Consider the following 15040-nt stretch of genomic DNA (forward strand, 5'->3'; position numbering starts at 1 on the left):
TAGGAGTGTAAGAATTGTCAACTATAAACCAAAAAAAACAGTGTTCTGAGAAAATAAAGATCTCTAATATATAAATGGAAAGATAGCTCTCAGTCTTGTATCAAAAAGCTTAGTGTTGTCAATAAAGCAATGCTTCTCAACACAATTTCTATCCAAATCTCAGCTGACTTGTTGGGGCAGAAATTGACTTTAATTGTCAATGATATCATTAATTGTCAATTTGTAATATCTTTGTTATTAATATTAACATGGATTTAAGGATACAGATTAGCCAAAACAATATTGGAAAAGAAAAACTTAGAGGACTTTCACTTTTCAATTTCGAGGATTACTGCAAAGCTATAGTACAGTGTTGAGAGGAGCAACCCCAGGTCCAAGGAGCAGTGGCTGCGCAGGTGTCTAGGGAGGCCTTACAAATAGCTGTGAAAAGAAGAGAAGTGAAAAGCAAAGGAGCAAAGGAAAGATATCGGTATCTGAATGCAGAGTTCCAAAGAATAGCAAGGAGAGATAAGAAAGCCTTCCTCAGCGATCAATGCAAAGAAATAGAGGAAAACAACAGAATGGGAAAGACTAGAGATCTCTTCAAGAAAATTAGAGATACCAAAGGAAGATTTCATGCAAAGATGGGCTTGATAAAGGACAGAAATGGTATGGACCTAACAGAAGCAGAAGATATTAAGAAGAGGTGGCAAGAATACACAGAAGAACTGTACAAAAAAGATCTTCACGACCCAGATAATCAGGATGGTGTGATCACACACCTAGAGCCAGACATCCTGGAATGTGAAGTCAAGTGGGCCTTAGAAAGCATCACTATGAACAAAGCTAGTGGAGGTGATGGAATTCCAGTTGAGCTATTTTGAATCCTTAAAGATGAGGCTGTAAAGTGCTGCACTCAATATGGCAGCAAATTTGGAAAACTCAGCAGTGGCCACAGGACTGGAAAAGGTCAGTTTTCATTCCAATCCCAAAGAAAGGCAATGCCAAAGAATGCTCAAACTACCGCACAATTGCACTCATCTCACACACTAGTAAAGTCATGCTCAAAATTCTCCAAGCCAGGCTTCAGCAATACATAAACCGTGAACTTCCAGATGTTCAAGCTGCTTTTAGAAAAGACAGAGGAACCAGAGATCAAATTGCCAACATCCGCTGGATCATGGAAAAAGCAAGAGAGTTCCAGAAAAACATCTATTTCTGCTTTATTGACTATGCCAAAGCCTTTGACTGCGTGGATCACAATAAACTGTGGAAAATCCTGAAAGAGATGTGAATACCAGACCATCTGAACTGCCTCTTGAGAAACCTGTACGCAGGTCAGGAAGCAACAGTTAGAACTGGACATGGAACAGCAGACTGGATCCAAATAGGAAAAGGAGTACATCAAGGCTGTATATTGTCACCCTGCTTATTTAACTTATATGCAGAGTACATCATGAGAAACGCTGGGCTGGAAGAAGCACAAGCTGGAATCAAGATTGCTGGGAGAAATATCAATAACCTGAGATATGCAGATGACACCACCCTTATGGCAGAAAGTGAAAAGGAACTAAAAAGCCTCTTGATGAAAGTGAAAGTGGAGAGTGAAAAAGTTGTCTTAAAGCTCAACATTCAGAAAACAAAGATCATGGCATCCGGTCCCATCACTTCATGGGAAATAGATGGGGAAACAGTGGAAACAGTGTCAGACTTTATTTTGGGGGGCTCCCAAATCACTGCAGATGGTGATTGCAGCCATGAAATTAAAAGACGCTTACTCCTTGGAAGGAAAGTTATGACCAACCTAGATAGCATATTCAAAAACAGAGACATTACTTTGCCAACAAAGGTCCATCTCAACAAGGCTATGGTTTTTCCAGTGTTCATGTATGGGTGTGAGAGTTGAACTGTGAAGAAAGCTGAGCACCGAAGAATTGATGCTTTTGAACTGTGGTGTTGGAGAAGACTCTTGAGAGTCCCTTGGACTGCAAGGAGATCCAACAAGTCCATTCTGGAGGAGATCAGTCCTGGGTGTTGGACTGATGCTAAAGCTGAAACTCCAATACTTTGGTCACCAAGAGTTGACTCATTGGAAAAGACCCTGATTCTGGGAGGGATTGGGGGCAGAAGGAGAAGGGGACGACAGAGGATGAGATGGCTGGGTGGCATCACTGACTCAATGGACATGAGTTTGGGTGAACTCTTGGAGTTGGTGATGGACAGGGAGGCCTGGCATGCTGCAATTCATGGGGTCACAGAGTCAGACACGAGTGAGCGACTGAACTGAACTGATAGTACAGTGTGATTCAGGCATTAGAACAGAATTTGACATAAAGGAATAAAATTGAGACAACAGAAATAAACCCTAAAGTTATGGCCAACTGATTTTTAATGAAGGGGACCAGAAAAATCAGTGGGAGAAAGGCATTCTTCATAGATAATGCTTAGAGAAAAAGATATACATACACATAAGGTTTTAGGACCTCTATCGTATACCATGTGGCTTTCCGGGTGGCTCAAACAGTAAGGAATCTGCCTGCAGTGTGGGAGACTGGGATTTGATTCCTGGATCAGGAAGATCTCCTGGAGAAGGGAATGGCTACCCACTCCAGTATTCTTGTCTGGAAAATCCTGTGGGCAGAGGAGCCTGGTGGGCTATAGTACACGAAGTCACAAAGAGTCAGACATGACCATTAACAAACAAGTTTCAAAATGAATCCTGGACTTGAATATAAGAACTAAAACTGTGAATTTTCAGAAGGATTACATATTCATGATTTTGGTTAGTCAATGGTTTCTTAAACATGGAATGAAAGACCAAATGATAAAAAAAGATCAGCATCAGAAAGATGGCAGAAGAGGATGTCCCAGCCTTCCTGTTCCATGGAAACACCAATTTAACAACTGCCCATGGATGAAAGTTTCTTTTTAAGATACTCGGAATTCAGGCAAGAGGTTTCATCAGCCTGGTGTAGCACAAAAATGAGAAATGACTCATTTTAAAGGGTAAATAGAAAAGCTTCACTTTCCTCCTGTCACTCTCCTCTCAACAAAGCACAAGCAGTGCTGAGAAAACTCCCTTTGGCCTAAAAGTTCTTTCATGGCAGAAAGAAAGAGAAAGCCTGTCTGTGGATTCTGACATCAGGCTCTGCCCGTGAACCTCACAAGGCAGCCTACCCAGGGTCCCTGACAACTGGCCTGTCCAGAGTTTCTGGCCAAGGTGACTGGTGTAGAACTTTCCCTGCCAAAGCCAGTCTGTAATGACTGGAAAGGGTGACTGCTTCCTCAAAAATGCAAGGTTACAAGGATCATGAAGAATTGGAGAAATATGATACAACCAAAGAAACAAAATGCAGCTTCAGGAACTGACCCTGAAGAAATGGATATCTATGAACTGCCTGACAAAGAATTCAAAATAATTGTTTCAGAAAAGTTCAGGTAGCTCTTTAAGTTGCAAATAAATAATGCTAAGCAGCAACACAGACACATAAAAAAGGACAAGTCTCACTGGTAGAGGTAAATGTAAAGACAAATAATAATATAACACTGGGATGGTGGTATGTAAATTACCTTTCAGCTTCGACATAAAAATTAAATACAAAAGTTAAAAATTCATGACCATAAATTTTTTTATAAATATAGAATGAGAAAATGTACATTCTGACACCAATAGCACATGCCTATGTGTTTGTGGCAAGTAAATTCATAGAGTTTTTGCATGCAATTCAAGTTAGTTGTTATCAGGTTAAAATAAACTATCCAAACTTGAAAAAATTTTATGCATGAATTATGGTAACCAGAAAGGAAAACCTGACAGTTGATACAAAAAGATAAAGAGGAAAGTATCAAAGTACCTTACCACACATGCAAAAAGACCTTTTCATTGATATGCTACAGCTCACTTCATTGATTTGATCTCATTGAAAGCCTTCAACAGCATAAAGGGGCAAAACCAGAGTTCATATCTGTGTTTGCTTAGTGGAGACAGACTGCACCTAGACCATATGAGAGACTTCTATTAGGCAAGACTGCTCTGAAAATTGAGGCCTCCTCAAAAGGCTTCCCAAGAAAGATACCCCAGAAAGATGCTGCCTTCATCCTAAAGACATATTCTACTAAACCAGTGGAATCAGATCTGCCCCAACCTTCAGTAAGACAAGGAAATGCAAGACATAGAAGAATTCTGTAGCATGAGATAAGCTTTATCTAAGAATTATCAGGCTCCTGATGTACAAACAGGGAGTGAGGTATTCCAATTTAAACAGAAAACAGAATAAACTTCTGATGAACCCACTTTCTTTTTCAGCTACAGCCTTATTCTTTGATTTCTTTCACAGAAAAAAAATTCTTTCTCATTTTCTTCTCATCTATTTATATTTCTAACCATTCCTATAATACATTCAATTATCAGTCCCAGGAGGACTTCCCTATAGCTCAGATGGTAAAGAATCTGCCTGCAATCTCCTCCTGCCTGCAGGAGATCTGGGTTCAATCCCTGGGTCAGGAAGTTCCCCTGGAGAAGGAAATGACAACTCACTCCAGTATTCTTGCCTGGGAATTCCATGGACAGAAGAGCCTGGTGGGCCACAGTCCATGGGGTCCCAAAGAGTTGGGCATGACTAAGCAACTAACACACAGACAAAATGCATTCCATAGATCAGTTCTCCTGGGCTCCCTTATCATACCACTCTCCCCCCGGGTGCCCCTTCCCAATAGGGTCTCTTGCTTTGTCAGTTTGTGTGTCTCCTTAGACAATTCATTTCCAAGTGTTAGATAAGAGCCTACTTTCGGGCCCTGGAAAAGGGGTTCCCCTTCCTACAACAAATGGTGACTCAGGTGGGGACTCTTCTTTCCTGCAACGGACATCCTAACCACTTGGGATACTCAACAACGGGCTTGCCTGCCCATAGACCAGGCCCAGTGGATGCAACTGGGATCCTTTTGTCCTTGGTCTCCTCCTAATGGAGACGACTCCCCAGAGTGCCCCGATTGGGTAAGGAACAAGAGGCTTTACTGATCTTTCTCCCCTTCCTTCTCTCTTTCATCTTCTTAATCCTTTCTATCCTACCATTTTTTCTAGTGCCCTGGTCCTGGACCCACAAGTTTGGTCAAAGGGCCTCAGCCTGAGATGAAGGTCAGAGCCTAATCACCTTCAGTTGGCAGAGAATTAATTCTGATTCTGTTCTGGTCTGGTCTGGTTTCTGGTTGAGCCAAGTTCCAGCCCTCCCTTCCCTGGAAGCCCAGTGTAAAGTCTCATAATGCCTGGGTGTCAGCAGGTGGCAGGAGACATCTGTAAGGCCACCCCTTTTGACTCCCTCCCCTGGAAGATCCCCTGAAGAAGGAAATGGCAAACCATTCCAGTATTCTTGCCTGGAGAATTCCATGGACAGAGTAGCCTGGCAAGCTACAGTCCATGGGTTTGCAAACAGTAGAACACGACTGAGGTACTGAGCACATAGACATACACATGATACATTCAGTCCCACCAAATTTCTTAAAATCCTAATGTTTCCTGTATTTTCACATCCGAATGTTTGTTCAGTCATGTGTTCGTTGCTCACTCATTTCTGATTCTTTTGTGACCCCATGGACCATAGCCCGCCAAGCTACTCTGTCCATGGGATTCTCCAGGCAAAAATACTGGAGTGGGTTGCCATTCCCTTCTCCAGGGTATCTTCCCAATCTAGGAATCAAGCCTGGGTCTCCCACCTTCCAGGCAGATTCTTTACTATCTGAGCCACCTTCTTCAAGTGACATTCAAAATCTGACTGCCCTTAATGACCTGCATTATTACTTAGCAAGTCTAATTCACTCTCATTTCTCACCTGGACTATTCTCCCTTCTCCAATTCACACATAATTTTTCAATGAAGTCTTTTAAAATTTTTCATGTGATGCCAGATCTCAGCTCAAATATCTCTTGTGGCTTCCATCTCATGTAGAATAAAATTAAACACTCTTACCTTCAATATTAGATATAGCCTCCTCTGTCTCTTTACCTCTCTAACCTTATCTAACTTTTTATAGCCTTTTTGCAACCCCATGGCCTGCAACATGCCAGGCTTCCCTGTCCTTCACTATCTTCAAAGAAAAGTATATAAAATGTGTATATATATATATATATATTTAAATTATTATTAAAAAACAGCTATTGACTACTATCAAAGTTACAAACTGTAACACACTAATAACTAAGAAGACACATATTTGTCCCTCCAGAATAATATTTTATTTTATTTTTTATTTTTTAAATTTTAATTGGAGGTTAATTACTTTACAATATTGTATTGGTTTTGCCATACATCAACATGAAAACCACCCTCTAGATGTTTGTATTAATTACTTTCATTCACATCACTTTGTTATTGTTCATGGTTCCTTTATTAAAATTCACACATGGTCACATGTATGAATTCTAAGTTCAAAATTCAATGTATTTGATGAGATTGGGTACGTTCAAGATTGTATGGAGTAGACAAAAAATTCAGTGTATTTGGATAAATTCATATATTAGTATCAGCCACAATTCTATAAACAGGCAGATTAATTCCATCAGCCTAGAAAGACCTTTTGTGTTCATTCTTTAGTCAGAATTGTCCCGTAGTCCTCATCTCTCCTCCACTATATATTTCAGTAGGTTTTACTTTTGCTTATTCTAGAACATCACATAAATATAATTACAGACTGATTATTTTTTTGCATTTGGCTTTTGCTCAGTATCGTGTATATGAAAGTCATGCCTGCTTTTCTTTGTATCACTATTGTATTCCTGTTTACTGCTAAGTAATGTTACTTTGTACAGATGGGAAAATATTTGCAAACCATAGTGCAATGTGCTTCTGCATTATACATTAACCAGACCTCCAGAAAGGTGATAAAACCTGTTTGATCATAAACATCAGTATTCTTTTTTCTTTTCCTTCCAATGTCAGCAACCCTTTAGAAGGTTAACTTCTGTTTTCCTAATTCTGTAAGGGATCACAGAGACCTGCTGCTCACTTCAAATGTGCAGATCTGAACTAGGTACCTTTTGTGAACTTCATAAAATGTCTGTGTCATTTTCATGTATGATCCTTTGTCTCAAAAGTGTATAGGACTGTGCCTTTGACTTCTAACAAGTGAAACACTTCTCAGCTTTCTAAAGACTGTCTCTGAGATTATAATCCTCTATTTGGCTCAAATAAAATTCTTTATTTCTCCTTTGATTTCATTCTTAGTTAACAGCTATCATCAGGAAGACATGAGATAGTAAGTGCTGGTGAGGATGTGGACAAGGGCGAACTTTTGTACACTATCAGCGGCAATGTAAATTAGTACAGTCACTAAGGAAAACAGCAAGGAGTTTCCTCTGAAAATTAAAAATAGAATTGCCATATGATCCAGTAATCTTGCTCTTGGCATTTTTCCAAAGGAAATGAAAAGAGGAAATTAAAAAGATAACTGCCCTCCCATTTATTGAAGCACTATTTACAATCTCCAGGATATGGAAACCATCTAAATGTCAACCACTTGGTGATGGATAACCATGTATATATACGCACACACATGTCCGTTGCATACATCTAATATATATGATGAAATATTGTTTATCCGCCAGGAAAGGAAATCTTACTGTTTGTGACAACATGGATGGACGTTGAAAACACTGTGCTAAATAACATGTCAGAGAATGACACATTCTGTGTATAACAGATGTCAGATCTAAACCCGTCAAACTCGTGGAAACGGAGTAGAATGGTGGTTATTGGGGCTGGAAGTTGGGGGAATTCGTGAAAATTTTAATGGTATAAACTTGCAACTCATAGATAAATAAGTTCTGAAGGTGTAATGCACAGTTAGTGATTTTCATAGTCCATGATTCGTGTTTCTGTTCACGCTCAGTGGTGTCCAACTCTTTGTGACCCCTTGGACTATAGCCTGCCAGGTTCCTCTGTACATGGGATTTCCCAGGCAAGAATACTGGAGTGGGTTGCTAATTCCTTCTCCAGGGTATCCTTCCGACCCAGGGATCAAATTGGCATCTCTTGGGTCTCCTGCATTGGCAGATGGGTTCTTAACCACTGAGAAACCAGTCCATAATACTACATTATAAATTTCAAACTTAGTAACAGCCTAGATCTTAATTGTTCTCACCACAGAAAGGAAATGATAATTTTGTGACATGAATAAAGTGTTAACTAACACTATGTTGGTGATCATATTGCAATATACAATGTATTAAATTAACACATAGTATATCTTAATCTTATAAATTTTATTTGTCTATTATATCTCAATTGTGAACAAACAATATAAAACCTAAAAACTATCTAGATGGCTTTCATCAGGTGATGGGTTAAATTAACATTTGTATCTACATTTCATGTATTCAGCAGCAGAAAGAAATAAGCTATTGATAGCAACTTCAATGAATATCTGTATAATTTTGATTTGTATGAAAGCCAACTTCAAAATATTACACACAATATTATTATTTGGTTAAAATTACAATTTTCAGCTTCATGAGATAATGTAAGAGATATGTCTTACATTAACATTGTGTAAGTTTAAGATGTACAGCATAATAATTAAATATATGTATGTATTGTGAAATAATTAATAAAATAACTTTAGTTAACACATACAACACCTCACATAGTTACAATTTTCTGTGATGAGAACTTTATATGTAAAGCACATATTCTTTATCCATCCATTGACAGACTGCTAGGCTGTTTCCATGTCTTGAGTACTGTAAATAGTGCTGTAATGTACACTGGAGATGAGATGCAGATATCTCTTTAAGACGGTGACTTCATTTCTTTCAATTATTATTAGCATTTAGAGGACTTTCCATATTGTTTTCTATAGTGGTTGTTCCAACTTACTTTGCCACCAGCAGTCTACATGCCTTTCATTTTTGTCCTCATGCTTACTGTAGGCACTTGTTATCACTTATTCTTTAATGATTATATGATAATCATTTTAACAGATGTGAGGTAGTATCTCACTGTAGTTTGGGTTCACATTTCCCTGTTAATTAGTGATATTGAAATGCTTTCATTTATCTGTTTGCCTTTTGAATATCTCCCTTGGAGAAATGTCTATTCACGTGCTTTGTTTATATTGGTAGGATTTTTTGCTATTAAATTATGTGTGTTTCTTAAGTATTTTGGATGTTAATTTCTTATCAGATGTGTAAATTGAAAATATTTTCTGTCATACCACAGTTTCTATTTAATTTATGGGTCATTTCTTTAATGTGTAGTAGCTTTCTAATTTGATATAGTCCCACTTGTTTAGTTTTGCTTATATAGCTTGTAGTCCGGTATCATCAGTAAAGTCATTGCCAAGACCAATGTCAAAATGCTTTCCTCCTATGTCTTCTTCTAGGAGTTACACATTTTCAGGTTGTGTGTTTAAGTTCTTAACCCATTTTGAGTATTATTTTTTGTAAGTGCTATGAGAGAGGGGTCCAGTTTCTTTCACGCATGAATATCCAGTTTTCCAGCATCATTTACTGAAGAGACTATGTTTTCTCCAATAAGTATTCCTGGCTCCTTTGTCAAATATTGCTTGCATGCTAAGTCGCTTCAGTTGTGTCTGACTCTTTGCAACTCTACGGACTGTAGCCCACCAGGCTTCTCTGTCCATGGGATTCCCCAGGCAAGAATAGTGGAATGGGTTGCCTGCCCTCCTTAAAGGGATCTTACTGACCCAGGGATCAAATCCTCATCTCTTACATCTCCTGCTTGCAATGCAGAGTTCAATCCCTGGGTTGGGAAGATCCCCTGGAGGAGGAAATGGCAACCCACTCCAGTATTCTTGCTTGGGGAATTCCACAGACCGAGGAGCCTGGTTGGCTATAGTCCATGGGGTCACAAAGAGTCAGACATGACTCAGCAACTAACACTTGTCAAATGTTAGTTGATTCTATTTGTAAATGATCTATTTCTGGGCTTTATATTGTATTGCCAGGAGTGTCACAGCCTGAGACGAGCTCCCCTGAGGAGACGCATGGTCCACCTGAGACTGTGCCCTCACAGAGCACCTGGAAACCTGAGCAGCTTGGATCTGGGAAGTACACAGGCATATGGCCCACCTGGATGTAAAAATAAATTATCATATAATAAAGCATAATGAGAAAGAATATATACAGCTGAATCACTCTGCTGTCTAACAGAAATTAACACTACATTGTAAATCAACTACACTTCAATAAATTTTTAAAAATCTGCATTCTATCATGACAGAGCACACAATCTGCATACAGAAAGAATCAGTTGAGTGTCTATCAGCTTTGGCGAATCCTGTCAGCTACCGGGCTCCAGGCAGCCTTTCAGTGACAGCTTTGCTTGCCACTAAAGAGGAATCAACAGGAGGCCAAGGAATTGATATTTCATTGTCTAAAAAGTGATCCATTGAAGACAAGTCACCAGCAGAGTTTGTCAACCTCGGGAAATGACATTTTTTAATGGGGCGGGGGGAGACAAAAATCATTGCTGGCTAAATTGACAGGCTTGGTTCTCTAAGGTGGGGACTCACATCTGAAAATCCAATCAATCCTGCCTTAATAAAGTGATCCAAAAAAATCAGAAAGAAAAATTTTAAAAATCTGATCATAATGTTATGGGAACTCTCTTTTAAGTTAAAGCCACTTTTCTGCTGGTGCTTTCAAACTTTTTTCTTTGTGTTTGACTTCTGACAATTTAATAATATGTGTCTCAGTGTAAATGCCTTTCAGGTTTAATTTATTTGGGGTCTGGGTCCCATGAATCTGATGTTCATTTATTTTCCCATGCTTGGGAATTTTTAAGACATTTTTTTCTTGAAATTAGTTTTCTGTCCCTTTCTCTTTCCCTTCTTGGATTTTCATAAGCATGTATTGTTTTCTTTGTGCTGTCCCATAAGTCCCACAGCTTCTCTTCACTCTTTTTCATTCTTGTTTTCTTTTTTTCTTCTCTGACTGGATAATTTCAAATGACCCATCTTCTGGTTCACTGATTCTTTCTTCTGCAATATTTAGTTTTATATAGAAGTTCTCTATTAAATTCTTTAGTTCAGTTGTATTCTTTAGCTCTAGGATATGTGTTTATTTTTATTTTGGGGTTATTCTCACTTCTATATTGAATTTTTCATTTTGCTCATTCACTGTTTTTGTAATTCAGTTTAACTGTCTGTGTGTATGTTATTGTAGTTCATTGAAATTTTTAAAAAGGATTATTCTGAATTCTTTGTCAAACAGTTAATAGATCTCCATTTCTTTTAGGTCAGTTCCTGCAGCTTTAATTCCTTTGGTGGTTTAATGTCCATTTGATTTTCTGTAATCCTTGATTCCTTGTATTGGCATCTATGCTATGAGCAAACAGTCTCCTCGTCTAGACTTTAAAGGTCTGCTTCAGCAGGGAAGGTCACTGTACAACCTTCCTTGTTGTGTGGGGCTTCAGGCTATGTTCTACACTTGGGTGAGGTTTTTGGAAGAGGGATGAATAAGGCTGCAGACTATGTTCAGTGATCAGGCAGGGTCATAGGCTGGGTTGTGATACAAGGTGAGGCTGTTTTCTAGGCTTTGCAGCTAGGTAGTACAATAATTGGGCTCTGAGGGTCACTGTTCAAGGTGCTTGGTTATATGGGTTCAGAGATTATTCTTAAAAGTAGAGCAGAACTTCTGGCTTGACTTCCTGCCCACAGATGGGTACTGTGGCTGCCTGGGTTCTCTGGGCAGGGTTCCTGATTGGGTGGAAATGGAAGCTATACTCAGAAGTTAGGCAGACTTGTGAATTTGCTTCCCTGCTCAGGCAGAGCCATAAGCCAGCACCATGCCTAGTATGGCTTGTAGGCTGGAAATCCAAATAAGGTAGAATTTCCAACTGAGCTCTTTGGCTACCAGCTCAGTTCTGCAGATGAACAGAACCACTGGCTGGGCTCTTTACTTGGATTCCGTGGCAAGCAGAAATGCAGCCCACCAAAACTTCAGTGCTGGTTACTGTGAGCTCTGCCCACTTTTTCATCTCAATTTGATTCCCAGTGATTGAGCCTGGGAATTCCCCTAGTGATTCCCACAAGGTCAGACCTGACTGGGCCTCCTGGGAAGCATCTCATAATTCTATGGCAGATGAATGTCCACTTGGATCCTTTTTTTCTTGCTGGAGAAACTGTAAGCTCAAGGGGGCCCTCTTGGTGTGGTGCTGTGTTGGGCTGGGGGAGGAATAATGTGGTCAGAGTGTAGTCACTCCTCTTGTCCTTCTTAAGTGTTTTCTCTTTCTCTTTGTCCTTCAGAGATTGCTTCATCCTTGTCCTCAAGTTCTGGAATGTTCACAGCGATGACTTGTCTGAGGATAGTTGCTAGCTAATCTATGGAGAAGGACTCAGACAGGAATGACCTATGTCACAATCCTAATGGCTTCACTTCCCCATATTTTTATTCATATATAACAATATTTTAATGACAGATTTTTAAAGTGGAAAACAGATTAGTAGTTGCCAAAGATAGCAAAGGGAAAGACAGGAGCAGGTGCGAGGTGAGTATATTTATATACTCAAGAGGGATACATACATATATATGCATATCAGTAGAGATGGATCTCTAGTATCTTGACTGTGGTGGTGGATGCACAAAGCCGAACAGGTGGTAAACTATATGGTACCAAGTACCTCCCCCCAAAACACATACACAAATGTACAGGTAAAACTGAGTGGGGAAGTCTGAATAAGGTTAGTGCATTGTATCACTATCAATAAGTTAGTACTAATATATACTATACTTTTGCAAATATTTCTATGGGGGAAAATGGGTACTGTGCAGACAATTTCTCATTACATTATTTCTTGCTGCTGTATGTGACTCTACAGTTATCTCATTAAACATTTTAATAAACTATGTAAAGAATTGGACAGTTATAGCTTGCGAATGCTAAATATAAGAAACTTGGATGACTATATGAAAAGGAGAAAATATATACTTGAAATCAAAGAGTATTACCAGAGAATAACTAGGCCAGTTTCATAGTGATAAAAGGATCGGTTCATCAGTATTCTGAACAATTGTACATAAATTATACTTAATACATTATGTAAAGTGTTAGTTGCTCAGTTGTGTCCCAACTCTGTGACCCCATGTACTGTAGCCTACCAGGCTCCTCTGTCCATGGAATTCTCCAGCCAAGAATGTTGAAGTCAGTTGCCATTCCCTTCTCCAGGGGATATTCCCAACCCAGGGACTGAACCAGGTCTCCTGCATTGCAGGCAGATTCTTTCTGGCTGAGTCATCGAGAAGTCCATATATTATGTAAAGCAATAATATATTATGTAAACCAATAAATAAATCCAAGAAAATACACTCACGAGTTTACCACTGCCTTTCCCCTGTACCTATATTTCAAGGAACTTAAAATTATTGTGAGTTTTTTGTGTAATTTAAACTGAAGCACAATATATCAGCTACTGAAAACTAGTAAGGCTAGTTTTTTTTAATTTAATTTTTTATTTTAATTAATTTTTAAATTAATTAATTAATTAAATTTAATTAAAATTAATTAAATTTAATTAATTTTATTTAATTATTTTAATCAAATTCAGTATTAAACAAGAAAACATTTGTTTCCTATTCTTTCCACAGAAAAATCATAAAGCAATTTACTTCCATGTCTCTCAAATTCCACTTTCTAGAAATACTGAAGACTGTGTAGCAGGCTTATCTTAGATTATTTAGAGACCATGTTCATGTCAAAGTCCAATGCTGATTTTACATAACCCCTGAGGACAAGCACATTCAGAGAGTCAACCTTTAAACAGATTTCATTGTCAACAATGGAAAGTATTTTGGTAAATAATTATCTCTATAACTTTACTTTAAAAAAAGAAGAGTATTATATCCTGATAACAAAAGGACTGGGAAAACTACTCTGTTGTAAGTAAGGTGACAGGACTTATTAATGAGAAACTGGTGTGAGGTCACGTAGATAGTTTGAATTAATATAAGGAAACTTTTTGTGCCCCTGAACTTGTCCCTGTAAAGTCATTGTAGCTTCTCTTGAATATCACCTTTGCACAGTGCCCTTTGAGAAGCTCCAGGATGAAATTGGTGGCCTGGGGAAATTCCAGATCCTTCAGATGCTTTTAGCTTTGCCTTCTCTCATGATGATAGCATGCCATATACTGCTGGAGAACTTCACTGCAGCTGTTCCAGGGCATCGCTGCTGGGTCCACATCCTCAGTAATGCCACTGTCTCTGATAATGACACTGGGACCCTCAGCTTTGATGTCCTCCTGGGAATTTCCATCCCCTTGGATTCTAAATTGAAGCCAGAGAAATGTCATCGCTTCCTCCATCCACAGTGGCAGCTCCTTCACCTAAATGGGATCTTTCCCGACATGAGTGACGTGGACACAGAGCCCTGTGTGGATGGCTGGGTGTATGATCGCTGCTTGTTCTCCTCCACCATCATGACTGAGGTAAAGCCTCATTTACTGTTGTGAGTACATGGTCTGGGTGTTTAGAATAACACCATAAATACTGTTCAAGTGCTTAGTGTTAGTGTACCCACCTGCCTTTCATTCTTTCAGCAATAATGATTGCTTACCTTTTTAAAAGCCAAGCATTTAAAATTGAGGACAGTGAAATCAACCAACTGGATATGAATTCTAACATCACAAAGCTTTACCTTTAGTATAAAGACTGGTGATTAGACAAGTAATTACTTGTGAAAAATTATTCTTGCTCACTTGTTCTCAATCTAGTTGCAAATTGGAAATATTATTTTTAATTAGAACATATTTCAATACCCTGGTTACTTGTCAGAGAAACAGACTGGAGTACATTTCACTCTAGATGTGAAATCTAGACTTCAATATTTTTTTAAAAACTCAATGTTTCCTTACAATGGGATGACCCAGAGGGATGGCACGGGGAGGGAGGAAGGAGGAGGGTTCAGGATGGGGAACATGTGTATACCTGTTGTGGATTCATGTTGATATATGGCAAAACCAATACAATATTGTAAAGTTAAAAAAAAACTCAGTGTTTCCAATGTGTGGCAAAGATTGAGGACCGCTGGGGTATGCAGTGCTAAGTGAATATAAAG

The 15040-nt window shown here is 38.8% G+C and overlaps 1 protein-coding gene across 1 annotated transcript; it reads left to right on the forward strand.

The window, feature by feature from the left end:
• Positions 1 to 13958: 13958 nt before the first annotated feature.
• Positions 13959 to 14490, forward strand: LOC133241727 (solute carrier family 22 member 10-like; the record flags this gene model as incomplete). The annotated part of the gene is made up of 1 exon (XM_061407649.1): positions 13959 to 14490. A coding segment is annotated over one exon (477 nt), but the record flags the coding sequence as incomplete, so codon positions are not given.
• Positions 14491 to 15040: the final 550 nt, after the last annotated feature.

This window comes from Bos javanicus, chromosome 29, assembly GCF_032452875.1.
Source record: "Bos javanicus breed banteng chromosome 29, ARS-OSU_banteng_1.0, whole genome shotgun sequence".
Lineage (NCBI taxonomy): Eukaryota > Metazoa > Chordata > Mammalia > Artiodactyla > Bovidae > Bos > Bos javanicus.